General features: G+C 37.5%; 1 protein-coding gene across 3 annotated transcripts in view; it reads right to left on the bottom strand.

Annotated features, from left to right (window-relative positions):
- Positions 1-15,988, bottom strand: part of CPPED1 (calcineurin like phosphoesterase domain containing 1) — a 126,672-nt gene that overhangs the window by 85,367 nt on the left and 25,317 nt on the right. For 2 of the 3 annotated variants that reach the window (XM_069086178.1, XM_069086158.1), the window contains exon 2: positions 3,983-4,201. In XM_069086178.1, coding sequence (XP_068942279.1) covers positions 3,983-4,201 — 219 coding nt within the window. The remainder of the gene's footprint in view (positions 1-3,982; positions 4,202-15,988) is intronic. The other variant, XM_069086167.1, reaches the window with a different exon arrangement.

The raw sequence follows: 15,988 nt of genomic DNA, 5'->3' as shown, positions 1-15,988 counted from the left end.
TAATGTTATAAAAGAGCATTATTAGGGCTCAATGAAAAAGCTCATGTTCAAATTTTATCAGTAGCTTTCATATGTCTGTCTTTGTTTAAAATTAATAAGGCTTCCAAGCACAATAAGTAGGTCAATGCTTCAAATTTAAGTGTGTTTTTGAAAAGTAACACAGGGCTTAAGAGACAGAGATTAAAACCCATTGCCTCAATATTTTGGACATTTTCACTTATTACTTAATATCTATTTTATCTTCTAGATGTTTTGAAAATACTAGTATATCAAACAAACTGTAGGTAATTAGAATATCTATTTCATAATGAAATAAAGGTCCTAAATAAGGAAAATGCAGGAGAGGAATCTTACTATAAGCCTTACTTAAGACTTATTTACACTTAGACCTGGAAGAACTTTAAGCATTATCTGGTCCAACCCTTTCATTTTTATTAAAGGAAATTTTATTGTCACTATTTATAATGGAAAGAATACAAACTTTAAATGATAAACATCATTACTATATTTTTATTCATTTTGAACTTTAAACTTTTTACACTGAGATAATGTCATTTGCAGAGCATAAAATCTGCATTATGTTTGCTATTAAAATGATTAACAATTAGCACTTAATTACTGACACTATGCAAATGAATAAATAAAGCAAACAGCTTTACAGTGCCTGCCCTGCATTCTCATTTCTCCCCTGCTGGATATTAAAGGATGGATTACTCTAGTCTTAAAACTTTATATTTAACTTCAAACTGAAGCATCAAAATATTAAGGGTCTTTCACAGATTCTTAAAAAATGCTACAAGTACAAACTTTCAAAACAGAAAACTGTACATTCACATTGATCATACTCATATAAAACTGCATAATAATAGTAAAACAAACATTCAAAAATTTATAGGTGAAATTTGGGAAGAGTTTGACAAAAGTGGTCTGTGATGACCATTGGAAATACATTTTGCAATTTACTTGCTTAGTATATTGTATTAAAGAGGCAATGTCATTTCATGGAAAGCTTTAAAAAAATTCCCATTTTGAAATGATATACCAGAATACATGAACATGATCTAGAACAAGCTAGTAAACACCTATGAGAACATCTTATATAATCATCCTGGGAAATGCATTACATAGATTTTTTTTTTTAACAAGGAAACTAGTGGACAGAAAAATGCTAAAAGCTCTATCTTTCTCAAATCATCAACCAAGCAAGAACAACGTATGCCATAATGTGTTTTTGAGTGAAGTATCCTTCCTGGTACTGAAGAATATAATGAGCTAGATTCCACCAAGGCTTAAAGAAACTACTTAGCTCTGAGATTCCTTGGAACCAGTTTTCCAGATATTTTGGTCCTGTTCAATCTGCCCCTACAGTGTGGTTAAACTCCAATTTTCTGGAAACCTCTGTGGATAAGCAAGTTTGACTAGCAGGATTGACTAGCTTGAATTACTTAAGATTTACCTCTGTAAGCAACAAGAATTTTTTGATGATTCAGGGTCATCATTTGGAAAATAAACTGTCATGTAATACATTGTAATGTATCATCATCAGGACCTGTTACAGTAAGTAACAATAGCTCCATGTTGCTGTGCTTTTTGAGTTTCTCCTTTTTTACAGTTTTTTTCTTTCTTCCATTCCTGTAGCTACTATTAGAGTGTTGGCTACTGAAGTTTCTTTACAACTGTATAATTTGAGAATTCTAATCTGAGAAAGGCCTGGAAATCCATGAAAGTGTTTTTTCTAAAAATCCTTAGCAAAAGAAATTAGCTTTATTTTTATAAACCAAATTACATGGTAAGTCATTTTAGAAGGTTAACTCCTTGAGGGTAGGGAATATCTTGTCTTTGCATCACCAGCTCTTAAAAATATCTCAAGTTATGTATATAACTAAAGCTATAGAGAAACATATCTAAACTTTATTGTGGCCTTTGGGGAAGGGATTGGGGGAGGTTAAAAAAAAGTTTAAAAGTGCACAGCAGAGAACAAAAGAAAACTCAAGGAAGCAAAGACGGATAATTTTCAATACGAGTATGATTTATCATATAGGCCTTCTTGAAATGAAAATTTGTTGTTACGTATTTTGAATCCTTATGTTCTGCTTTGCATATGACATGTTTTTATTTCTTTTTAACTTTGTATTTAAGTTTATTATATGTTTTTGTTTCTTTTTTCTATTCTCTATTTGTGTTCTGGCATCTGAGTGTAAAATAAAATTCTGGAAGAAAAAAAATAATATCTCAAATGCAGCTGGCACATAATATATGCTTGTTGGGCTGAAATGAACTGAATTGAATTGAAGTAAAACTTTATAGGACTATGATAAGATAGTAAATGCAGTAGGCTTGTCAGAATTCTGTGTAGTATGAGGAAATAGGCTCTGAGGAGTAATTGTACGAATTTTAATGGAATCTGTGTCATCAATTCAGGATGTATAGAGGACTTTCATGTAGCATGTTAAAGTACAAAGTGTACTACTTTCAGAACCATGGACAAGTTATTTAACCTCTTTGGGTCTAGTTCCTGATTTGTAAAATAGAATAATAATCCCAGTAATCCCTCTCATAGGCTGTATGTGGCTATAATGTTTACCAAGGACTTTCATTTGATTCTCATAACTATAACTCTAAACACGACACTTAGGTATAAAGTTTTCATGTAGCTTTCAAAGCAGTAAGAATTTTTAGCAGAAATGAGCCTAACATCTCACCCTAGAACCTAAAGTCAGTAGGTGATTCAGAGCCCTTGCTACTTTGGCTTTGGTTTTTCAAAATGTAATCTCTAAATTATTTTGTAATTGATAAGGTGCTAGGCCTGGAGTAAAGAAGTTCTAGTTTCAAATCTAGCCTCAGATCTTTACTGGCTATGTGACTCTGGGCAAGTCTCTTAACTTCTATTAGCCTCAATTGTAAAAAGGGGATAAATAATACCTCATGAGGTCATTGTGAAGGTCAAATGATTTAATATTTGTAAAAATATTTAGCACAGCATCTGGCACATAGGAGATGCTTAACAAATGTTTATTCCTTTAATAAATGCCTCTTCTCTTCTCTCTCCTTCCCTCCCCTCTTCTTCTTTATTAAGCTGAAAGGCACCAAAAGGCAGTTGCTGAAGTACTAGTGATAGTGGGCACTGTTTACAGCTAAAGCTACAACTACGAATTTTTCTGAGCCAAGACAAAAATAATTGAGGATTGGAGAAGGCAGTAGATGGTCGATCCTTCTACAGTCCAGTTCCTGCTGAAAAGGAAAATGGGGTGGGGAAATGGAAAGGAGGTCTCTGGAGGGGCCTGATCCTGGGGTGCCACCCAGAGGGGGAAGTATACTTCAGTGAAGGACACCGAGGTGAGCCATGGGGATGGTGTTTGTTGTGAAGAGAAGAAATGATCCCTCTGGAAGTTTGTGCCCTGGGACAAAGTTCTGCAAGGCTGACCCCAGATATAGCTTGTCCTTCACTAAGTAACAGCTACTTTATTTTGCTGCTACCTTTCTACCTGGGCTTGTTCCTACACAGTACTGTAACAGCGGGGTGGAGGGAGAACAGAACAAATGGAAAAAAGGAAAGAGAAGAAAATAAAAAGGATAAGAATGGAGAAAAGGATAAAAAAATGCACAGAGATAAAGAAAGCTTGTGGGAAATGAGAGGGAAGAAACCAGTAAAAACATCTCACTTATAGACATAGACGAGCAATTCAAGTTTTTCCTTTTGGAAATAAAAGGAAGGGGGTAAGCTGTGACCCTCTCAATTATCCATATTTAGTAAAAATGATAAAAAAAACTTCTGCTTTGCCTAATTACTCTGATTAATCTCCCTCAAACCTAAATATAAAACCAATACAAATTTTCATATGTTCCATAATGTTGAAAAAATCACAAAAAAGAAAGAACACTTGCTGAATAAAGATTTCTTTTCTGATCAACCATTTCTTTCACATATTAAATATGTTACTAGTTAAAGAAGAAAAATCACCATTAATTTCTTATGTCTTACCGGGCATACCATGTACAAGGTCACCACATAGAACAAAGAATTTAGGCTTGGGGTTGAGCTTGTTAATAGCTTTCGCTGCTTGTTCAGTTAATCTGATCTCCTCTTCCCATTCATCACCACCGTAATTACAGTCACCAAGTGCCCAGGCTTTCATCAGTCCAAATTGTGGATCTGCTCCTTGGATGAAGTAGAAAGGGGATTTCCACTGGAGTTCTGCTTCTTAAAAGGAAAATGGAAGAAATACAAAAATCTTTCAGGGAAAGCAGCCAGGTTAAAACGAAGCATCTTCTTAAGTTAAGTAGGTCATTTTAATAAACTATTGTGCCTATTGTGCAAACACACCATTTTCCTATCACAGACATTTTTTTTTTTGTCCTAGACCCCTTTGAAAATCTGAAGAAGCCTACTAATCCCTTCTTGGAGTAATATTTTTAAATGCACAAAATAAAACACACAGGATTACTAAGGAAACTATATTAAAATGCACTTATCAAATTAAAAAAAAATAAAGTTTGCAGCCCCAGGTTAAGAATCCCTGGCTCAGAGCATTTTGATTTCTATTAATTCTGAGAAGCCATGTGGCCTAGTGGCTGGAGAGCTGCTTTAATTAAATTCAGGGGGACCTGGATTCAATTATTGCCTCTGACACACTGGAAGGGGCTAACTTGGACAAGTAAGTCACTTAACTTCTCAATGCTCCAGGCAACTCTAAAACTAAGTTGCAGAGAAGGCACAGTTCTCTATTGGTAGAGGAAGTTCCTCCCAGGAGCTTCCTATGCCAGTGAAATGACAGGTCTGATTAAGAAAAATAAAAGAGACTTTCATACCCAAAGGCTGGAGAAAAACATATGGAAGAACATAGTCAGACTGATTAATGCAAAGAAGGAATTCTATGAGGTGGTGGTTGGAACCAATGACCATATTTTACATAATTTTAACTCTGAATAGTGCAAACTCTAATACATGTGACCACTTCACAGAATTCATTACTCAAACTTGGTTTGTATAAGCAATGAAACCAAGCTGTTTGTTTAAGAATTGTAGAATTAGGGGCGGCCAGGTAGCATAGCAAGTAAGAGCACCAGCCCCAGAGTCGGGATTACCTGGGGATCAAATCTGGGCTCAGACACTTAGCACCCACCCAGAAACACCTGGCCATGTAAACTTGAGCAAGTTACTTAACCCCAACTGCTTAAAAAAAAAAGAATTGTAGAATTAAAATGAAGTACACAGCATTAACATAACATTGTATATAGGATGTTAGCCTTCAATAGCAAATTTTAAAATACCATGAATATCAGCTCTCTGAGACAGATTAAATACTTCATATTCTTGTTATAATATCACTGTTTGCACTATTTAGGGATAAGACAACATTTTAATTATAAAACTTGGAACTTGAAAATTTGACTCTCTGGTTGAATATATGGTGCCATAATGAAATCTTGAAATTAGTCAACATGGAAAATGCTAACATTTTAAAGACTGTAAGTTTAATGTGGATACACATGGGGACAGTAGTACTTCTGGGGGAAGTCTTCATTACTGCATCCATATTCTATTGAACTGAATTTTGTGAGTCATTAATGTCTACCTTTAGAAACTAAAGCCTTAAAAATAGAGGGGAGCTTTTTGTTATTTAATGTTTTTCTATTTAACCTAGTTGAATCCTGGTTAAATAGTAAAATGCAAAAAAAGAAAAAATGCTGCTGTCTATTTATTTTTTAGCTGTAGTTTCTGAAGGTAGGTGGATTGTGGTGCTTTTCCATTATTCATATTTAGTAAAGATCACCAAAACTGTGGTTCTGCCTAATTACTATTTAGCTAAGGTTCAATTAGGTTAAATAGCAAAACATAAAAATTTCCATATGTATTATGTTTATTGTGTTCCTAAAGATAGAAATTAATGCTTAAGGTACTGTCCAGCTCTAAATTTGTAGCCTAAATTAAGGTTTCTTCAATGAGATCCCAAAGCTGGTTGGTAGACATACTAGAGAGAATGCTGGATTTGAAGTGAAGAGATCTGGTTTCAAATTCTGTCTCGGGCCTTTACTAGTTAAGTGACTATGGTCAGGTCACCTCTCAGTATTACCTTCAAAATAGGGAAAATACTGTTTGTATGATCTATCTCACATAGCTGCAAAGTTTAAAATACTTTGTGAACTTAAGAGTACTTTATAATTGGGTATTTTTATTGCTGTTGCTATGTTAATATAACTTAAAAGAGATCAGATTGGCAATCCACATGAGAAAAAAAAGTGGATGAAAAATGCATAACAACTAAATTACAAAATGCATTTGGATCTACCTCACATGGCTGTAAAGGCTGTAAAAACCACTGAGTTAATACAGTAACATAAACATCTTGGACAGGTTACAGATGTACAGTAAGCTAAATTCATAACTGAATATGAGGAGGAAAATGGACCATTACATTTGGGGAACAGGCATACTGCTTTCAATGGTCCTAAACTGATCCTTGCCACCAAAGTCAATCAACATCAATATTCTCCCAGTGTAGTCAAATAGCTACAAATAATTTAACACCAAAATCTCATTAGAAATGAAATTTCAATCACCCAAAGGGCAATGTAATAATAGTGCAGTAATGGGTAGTATGACACTGTAACAACTGTGGGCTTAAGTAGGCTATAGCATATTACCAAGGATGTATTGAGTTAGAAATAACATAAAAGGCATAGACAAGAAGATGAATGGCTAGAAAAAGACATGGACCAGTCATTTAATGAGAATAATGGAAAACAGATGGACAGCCTGAACGTTACACTGGTATTTTCTTAAATACTCAAATGGATTTGTGATTTCATCAATTCAGGAGTTCATGTCAATGATGCAGGCCTGCCCATTCTGGGTGACTCAAACCCATATTCTAAATTCCTCTGAGCAAACACAGATTTCTAGGAGAATCTGCTCCAATACTCATAAGAGAACCAGAGATAATCCTCTACTGTATTGAATGGGTCCTATACAGAAGGTTCATGGAAGGGCATGGACAAACATTCTAAAGGACGAGAATGCTATCTCTGTAAGTGGCAGGAATGTTAATCGTGATGAGCTGATGGATATAGTGAATTATCAAAATAAGGTAACCTGAGTAAGATAACAGCTCCACCCAGACTTTTAGTATTAAATTTCCTTTTTCCTGCTCTTCCAATTAAGCACATATAACTAAAATAAAATTTTATTTATTGTCTCTGTCATTCCTCAATCAAATCTCAAGTAAATGTGAAAAACAAATGCACAAAACTATGATCTGTACAATCAATGGTCAAGGTGGAAACAGGTAAAATTCTCTGTGCTATAGTCAGAGTTGCCACGGTGATGTAAATGAGAAGCATAGCTTTCTTCACAATGAACCTGGGATGGCTGAGAAGTCCTGAACACATGGTGACATCTTCCCAGCGTTTGTCAGTCAGTCAGTAAACATTTATCAAGCATCTGCTGTTTGCTAAGCACTGTGCTAAGATACAAAGAATAGGCAAAGATAGCCCCTGCCCTAATCTAATGGAGAAGTTAACATGCAAACAACTACGTACAAACAATCTACATACACAATAAATAGGAACTAAACAACAGAAGGAAGGCGATGGAATTGAGGAATAGATGATGAGATTTAGCTGGGACTTGAAGGCAGTCAGGGAAGTCAGGAGGACGGGAAGATGGCAAACAGCATTCCAGGCATGAGGAACAGCCTATGACAATGCCTGGAGATTGTGTTTCTTGTGTGGACATCCAGGAGACCAATGTCACTGGATCAAAGAATACGTGAGGGAGTGTAAAGTCTAACTATACTGGAAAGGTGGGGAGAAGGGCTGGGGTATGGAAGGTTTTGAGTGCCAAACAGAGATTTTATATTAGATTTTGGAAGTAACAGGGAGTCAGTAGAACTTATTGAGTAGGGAGTGATATGGTAGGACCTGAACTTTAGGAAAATAACTGATGGCTGAGCAGAGGATGGGCTGGAAGGAGGAGATACTGGTGGCTATTGTAATAGTCCACGTGTGAGGACATAAGGGCAGGTCTGCACCAGGGTGAGAGCAGTATCAGAGGAAGGAGTGAGTATGAGAAATGTTACAAACATAAAACTGACAGGCCTTCACAACAGACTGGATGTAAGGTGAGAGAGAGTTGAGAATGACATCTAAGTTGCTCACCTAGGAGCGTGGTGATTTGTAATACTTGACAGTAATATACTTGATATATATATCTATATATATATTTGATATACAAATACTTGATAGTAAGAGGGAAGTCTGGAAAGAGATAGGATTTGGAGGAAAAAGAGAATGAGTTTAGTTTCTGACATGTTAAATTTTAAGATGTCTACAGAACATCCAGTTTAAGATATCTAATAGGCATTTGGAGATGTGAGAAGGAAAGTCAGCAGAGAGGCAAGGGCTGAATAGATGTGAGAATCATTTACATGGAGATGATAACTAAATCCATGGGATCACCAAGTGAAATAGTACGGAGGGAAAAAAGAGAAGCGGGTCCAAGACAGGGCCCACGGGTATGGGATACCCATGGTTAACAGGCATGACTTGGCTGAAGATCTAGCAAAGGAGTCTGGGAAGGAACAGTCAGACAGGTAGGAAGAGAACTGGGAGAGAGCAGAGTCCCAAAAAACCTAGAGAAGAGAATTATCATCAAGAAAAGGATAATTGAAAGTATCAAAGGCTGCAGAGAAGCCAAGAAGGAGAAGGTCTGAGAAAAAGTCATTGGAATTGGGAATTAAGAGATCACTGGAGGGGAGGCTAGGTGGTGCAGTGAATAAAGCACCGGCCCTGAAGTCAGGAGGATCTGAGTTCAAATCTGGCCTCAGACACTTACCACACTTACTAGCTGTGTGACTTTGGGCAAGTCACTTAACTCCAATTGCCTTCCAAAAAAAAAAACCCAAACAACAAAAGAGATAACTTTGGAGGGAACAGTTTCAATTAAAGAATGATGAGGAAAACCAGATTGTAGAGAGTTAAGAAGAGAGGAGGAAATGAAGACAGTTTGAGAGAGCCTTCTCAAGGAGTTTAGCCACAAACAGCAGGAGAGATATAGAATGACAGTATGGATGGATGATCAAGTGAGGGTTTTCTGAGGGTAGACATGGGTTGTTTGTAGGCTGTAGGGAAGAACTCAGCACACAGGAAGAGACTGAAGAGAGGCGCCTACTGTGTGCCAGACATTGTGCTGTTATCTTGCCTTTTTACTGATTTGTGTACATGTTGTCATATTCAACACAAAGTAAGCCCCCTGTAGGTAAGGACACTTTTCTTTTTCTTCCTGTATGCCCATAAGCTAGCCAAGGGCCTTGAATTTAATGTTTAGTGAATTAAACTGAACAGACAACCTGGAAATCGTGAGACAACTAGCACCTTCTCCTTGCTCCTTTTACCCCATTCTATCATGAGGACTTATTTAAGAATCAGCAGTAGGCTGCACAGGACTGCGAACCATTTTGTAGTTATCTTTTGATTATGAATTAATGAATTTTAAAAAGAAATTAAGTGCTTACTACATGGTAAGCTTTGTGCCCAGTACTGGGATGCAATCATAAAAAGTGATTTTGTCTGTGTACAAGGTACTCACACACTCTGCCCAGGGGTGTCTATAGGGGACTGACAGATCAGATCCAAGTACCCTGACATAACTGTAGGCTTAGAGAACCTTAGGATACTGTAAGCAGGGCATAAAGCAAGGCTCAATGGCCCTCTTTCTTACTGAAGGATTATAGTTGTGGACTCCTAGCTCATAAGAAGTAAAAGTGAGTGCCCATGTCCACTCAGCCGGTGGGCCTGCAGGAGTCTGGCCTCATTCCCATCATTGGGGGAGAGTGGACCTGAACGGAGTGGGGATGCTGAGTTCTCTTGTCTATTGGCAGGGACAGGCATAGGTCAGTGTCTAGCCAAGAAGAGAAGGTGGAGGAGAAGGCAACATTGACTAGAAGATTGAGAGTAAAATTCCCTGGTGATAGTTGTCCCTGACCAACTGTCCTAGATAGGATCTTGGATGCCCTATTCAAAAGATCAGCTACTGCCATGGTTAAAGGATAAGACCCTACTTAGCTAAGCTGGCCCTCAAACGGTAGACAGTCTGTTTTAGGGAACATACTCATGAGATTTCCTAGTTAACATTTATGCTCTGCTGGCCTAGGCTTTGAGAACTCAAAGGTCTCTTGCAATGAGTCATTAAAGTTCACCTTTTTGAAGGGCAAGGGACTTAGTATACTGACATGATATATGAACAGGTTTTATAAAAAATTAGTTCTAGGAAAATGAAATAAAAATAGTTGTTTTGATTAGTTGCAAAATAAAATCATGAGTCAGTGGATCATCTGTACTCAAAAGCCTTACAATCTCAAGTTATTTTCTGTATTTCTCTTCTTGTTCATTTCTGAACTCCCAGAAAGCAGTCTACACTTGCTACTTCTACTCATTCTTGACCTACTCACCTTCCAGCTCCCTGCAATTCTATTTCTGTCTCTACCCCTCTACTGAAACAACTCTTTCCAAGGTCAACAATAATCTCTAACTGGCAAAATGAGTGGTCTTTCCTCAAATGTCTTCTATCTCAAGGTTCCATAGCATCTGACACTGGAGACTATTCCTTCGATATTTTTTTTTGATCTCCATGATACTGTTGTCTTCTGACTTGCCTGTCAATGGAACAGGAGCAGAGTCATTGGATAATTTATAAGGTACTGAAGGTTTGTAACTCTGAACCCAAACTGAGGGGCTAAAGAGAAGTTCCCTGACAGGGAGTCCCCTCACAGGCAGGAACTGTTTCATTTTTTATTTTATTCAATGTTTAGCCAAGGCTCCTTGCATATAGTAGGTGCTTTTAAAATGCCTGCTGAACTGAACTGAAAAAGCAGGTTAGGTCAAGATTGTGGCTGAAGGGCTTTAAATTACAGCTGAAATGCTGCCCTAGACTCCTGCAAAAGATCTGAACATGAGGCCTGTAAACTTTAAAAACATTTTTGAAAACTCTACTTCATCATAACTAGTTCCACCTGTTATCTTAGATATTTTGTTTTATGAACATATTATTTTGAGAGGAAGTCCATAGGTTTCATGAGACTGCTAAAGGGGACACAAAAAGAGTTAAGAACCCCTTTTCTGGAGGCAACAGGGAGCCATCAAGGTTTCTGAGTAGAGGAATGATATGGTCAAACTACCTTTAGAAGACTAATTGGTAGCTGTGTGGAGAATGGGCTAAAAAGCAGAAAGAGATAAGACAGGGGCGATCAATTAGAAAGTTGTTACAATAGTCCAAATGAGAAGTGATGAGGGCCTGAAATAAGGCTGTGTATGTGGAAAGAAAGGGAAAGTCGTAGAAGCAGAACCTACAAGACATGGTAACTGACTGAATAGGAGGAGTAAGGCAGAAGAGAAAGTCAAGGAATACTACAAGGTTACTATACTGAATGACTAAGTCCAGTAGCACCCTCCACAGAAAAAAGATGCTTGGAGGGAAAAGTATTCCACTTTGGGCATGTTAAATTTGAGGCGACAAGGGGACATCCAGGTGGCACTGTCCATCAGTCAGTCTATAAACATGAACTGTTGGCACTCAAAATGTGAGATCCGTAACCAGTAAGTCAAAATAATAATGGAGGAACTGAATTATAGAAATATTGACAGTCACAATTAAAACCCAGGCCTCTCCAACAACAACAAAAACAACCCAAAAGATATAAAAGAAATTGCAACTAAATTAAAGTATAACCTATAGGCTTTTATTGGAGAGAAAAATATCAAGTGGTATGCTATTATCTATAAAAGTACTTGTTTTATATTGGCATTCAGAGGTCTTCTGGAATAACTACTAATAACTGCTAAGCCTGAGAAAGAATTTATATTATCACATATAAAACAAGTACATCTATGTATATATATGAATATACATATACACATGAAACTCCAAGCCCTGAACCAAATCAAGTAACTTCTAAAAGAAACTTGGCCAAGGTACTAAGGCACTAGGCAGGAGCACACTGAAGACATTTCTTACCTGCTTGGGAGTGCAAGCATTTATACCCCCAGAATGATAATGGCTAAAAATATGGTCCTGATTTATTGTTTTGATAGTCTAGACTTGAAAAAGTGTTAATACTACACATTAAACTTAAGAGTCTGTGTACTCCCCCTCTCCCCTTATTAGACATTTACCAGCCCATGCCCTATATTGCTCTCTAAGGCTCAGGGAAGGAAGCAATCACCAGATAACCTCAAAATAGTAGGTTGAAAACAACCGGCATTTATTTACATACTGAGGTTTGCAGAGCACTTTAGAGTACACCCCTGGTTCTAAATCCCTCTGTACACGTACATCTAGCACTTGGAGAGGTCCTGCAGCAATCTTTCCCTTTAGCACTTCAGCCTGGGTTCAGTTTAGTTAAAGGTTAAGATTCCTTTCAATAATTTATCATTTATCAAATGATTCAGTCCTTATCCTATACAGACTCTTTCTTGACTGTCTGACCCAGAAAGACTCATAGTGATTAAAATACATTTAACTAAAGCAGAATTGAAACGAACAAAGTACAAGATTAGAAATACAAAGAAACAGGGCTGTTCCTGGGTAAAACTTGAAACTTCACTTCTTCTGTGGTCATTACTACAGTGAAAATGAATGAACACTATCAGCTTTAAAACTCCTAAGTGTCACTATGTCTTTGCACCTCGTAAAGTCCCCCACCCCAACTTGCCCCAGTCACTTTTTCTATACCTGGTGCTTTCTAGCTGTACCCACCGATCACATTGGCAGGAGATTTCTCCATGCACATTTGGTAACCTCTGATCTCAGATGGCCACATCACACTTTCTTTTGGCTGGCCTGCAACCACTGCCACTCGTCCTTCAGGGTCCTTTAAGAACAGCAGACAGAGATCTGCTGCACAGCTCCCAGCTGGCCACCAGAGGGCACATGATCAAGCACAGGTCTCCATGTGTCTTATGCAATCCTCCCTCTGGACCACTTCTGGTCTCTTTCCATGAAGCATTTTCTTTTTTCTAAAAATTTTTCCCTAATCGTGTGATATTTGAATGACTTTAAGCAACTTCCTTAAAATTAAATGGCCTGGGTCAACTCATGTCCCTTTTTTTCTTTGGCATCTGAATAGATCAAGAAAAGAAAAAAGCTAGTTGAGTTAGAGTCTTCCCCTCAGTGAAGGACTCTAGATGAGTCAGATGTGTAAAGGGAAGGAGGGGGGGGGTGCCCCCGTAGGTAGGATCACTGCATTATGCAGGCACTAAGACACAGAAGCAGGGCTAAAATAAACACCGGGGGTGGGGGGTAATGACCAACCACAAGGGGCTCTGATTTCAAATTACATCAGTTCTCTTCTGCACAGGTATAAGCACAAGCCGGAGTGAGCAGGACCAAGTTCTTTTTGCATATGGGCAAAAAGGAGCTACCTAGGTCTGTGAGCTCCCACAGTCTAACCCAGGGTTCAGCCAAGTCGAGGGGTAGGGCTACTTTCCCAACAATAATTCATCGTTTATTTGGCTCTTGTTAGCTCTGAGGGTCTAATCTGGTTCCACACTTGCATGACATTTAAGGACTTCTCACATATATAGGTACATTTATGGAATGAAATCAGAAGTGCAATATAACATTACAACTCCTGGGCAGCTGAGCACAGCCAGTAAGACCAGTATAACAGACTGCCGCATCTTACTTTTGGCACCTGGTTTTGTGCACACACTGAAGACTTTAAGCAAGCATTTCCCACATTTTGCTTTCAAAGTCTCATGGGAGAAGGAGGAAACTTGTCTCAGAAGCTTTCTGCTTCTGCTTCTCAGTTGCTTGCTCTCACCTCCTAGCGGTAGAGAAGGAAATGGCCAACCAGCCCAATGCTTTTGCCAAGAAAACCCCAAAAAGGGTCACAAAAAGAGCCAGACATGACTAAACAACTGAACAACAAACCTCCTATGGCTGACCGGGCAAGTCAGCCTGCTGCCCCAGAGAATACAGCTGTGAGCCCATATTCTCCAGGGGTTTTACCTGGTGTTCCCGATGGCCAACATGCAAAAGACACCGGAAGCTTTGCTTCTTTGACCCACAGACACCCATGAGTCTCCACAGGTAAAGCAAAACACTGTGCTTTTCTTTTGAGAATCATGGAGCTTTGCAACCCACTGCGATGCTTATAGTATCCTTTTATAACATCTCTTTATGATAACTGAGTTTTTCTATTCTCAACTTTTATCTGCAGAACAAGGGAAAACACTGAGTAACTATGAGTTGTAAAGGGCTGCCACGACACAAATAAAGCAACTGCTGGTTACTTTTATCATGTATCCAAAGGCAAAATTTCACGGCACACTTAGTCATCTTACCTTGCTGTATTCATGATGGCCATAAACAAAAGGACCATTAAGAAGAAAATTACATCTGTTGCAGAGAATGAGGAAATAAATTATAAATGAATTAAAATTATAAAATATCAATTTCTACAAAAAACTCAGTAAGAACCTACAAACACTTTAGTATTCTGTTATTACAATGCAAAGGTGGGCATAGAAGAGGGAAATAGAAAATACGACTTTAAGACTACACTGAAACCTCATTGTCTATATATCCTGAATTTTTTCTCTAAGAAAACAATTGAACATAGTGAACACAAAGTAACATCATAAAAAAATTTAAAAGCGACTAAATTTTAACAAATAATAAGTGACTGAAAACTGATAGAGCAAAGGTCAAAATAACACCAAATTAAAATAAAGTTGAGAATATATGTTTACAAATAGAATAGTTTCAACTTGACCTACTGACTGTAAAATGAGAACTGGATGAAGGAAAATACATCAACATGAACATTTACCATTTGCTACATAAGTCTGTTGAATGTAAAGTAACTGGCATAGCAAGGAGGAATAACAAGCCTAGAAACTGCTTCAGTTGTCCAACACTTGGTCTCCTTGACAAGCGGAGAAACATGGCAACCAAGGACAACAGAGGAATAAGGTAGAAGATGGTAAGCAATACTGCCTCATTAAACAGAGAGATGCGGTGGATGAAAAAAATGCAACAGTCAAACAATGATCTCAAGAACACAAAGAGACAAAACTGGAAGAATGATACAGTTTAAAAATGAGGAAAAGCCACGATTTCTATAATAAATTATTCTTTACATTAATCCAAAACATGGCTTACAATGTAAGAAGAGATGAGTATACCTAATAAGAGCCAGTAAGAATGCACTTCCCTAGAGTCTTGCATATTTAATCAAAAGGACTTTAAACTGAAAGGGAAGGAGGAAAAAAAATTTGTATACATATATATGTATATATCTATGTGACGACAGATACCATTGACAATAGCTATATATAATATACATATACACAGATATGTATGTGTATATATGCAGTTTTCTCTCTCCTCCTTCCCTTTCATATATTTATATATGTCTGTGTATATGTGTGTACATATATATGTACGTATGTATTGTGTGTTATGAAATTCAGTAGTCAAAATGGGGAATCATGGGGGAGAGAGCTTGGGTGAAGATCAACAGAGATGATATTGTCATTAAAGCATATTACAAAATACAAAGAAAGAATAATTGAGGAGTTTGGGAAATAGATCACAAGCCTGGCACAGAGCTATATATAAAAGTGATGGGGAATTTCCATTATCTCTAGACATATGTTGAAAATGTCTCTTTGAACAGAGCAGTTACGTTTCTTACTTTGCCTTAGTGATAACTGAATCCTTCAAAAGGAAGAACCAAGAAAAATTTTCATATTCAATCTGATTTTCACCAACAAGAAAGAAGTGACTATTGGAATGGAACTGATGAAAATAAAGGAGAAAGTGGCAACTCCATCTTAGAATTTGTAAGAAAGAAGAAAGATACTCATAGTTTCTAAGGTTCTTTTAAGCTCCTGATCTTTGAGTATATGCCCCTAATGAACTAATGACTGCAGGTGGATGAGACAAAGGCACCAGATGACAAACAGAAGGTAGATCTAATCAACTCAT

This window comes from Petaurus breviceps, unplaced genomic scaffold, assembly GCF_028583685.1.
Source record: "Petaurus breviceps papuanus isolate PSGF00001 unplaced genomic scaffold, PetGlider_PUasm1.0 118, whole genome shotgun sequence".
NCBI lineage: Eukaryota > Metazoa > Chordata > Mammalia > Diprotodontia > Petauridae > Petaurus > Petaurus breviceps.
The sequence above is the reverse complement of the archived record's forward strand: the minus strand, read 5'-3'. Positions and strand labels throughout refer to the sequence as shown.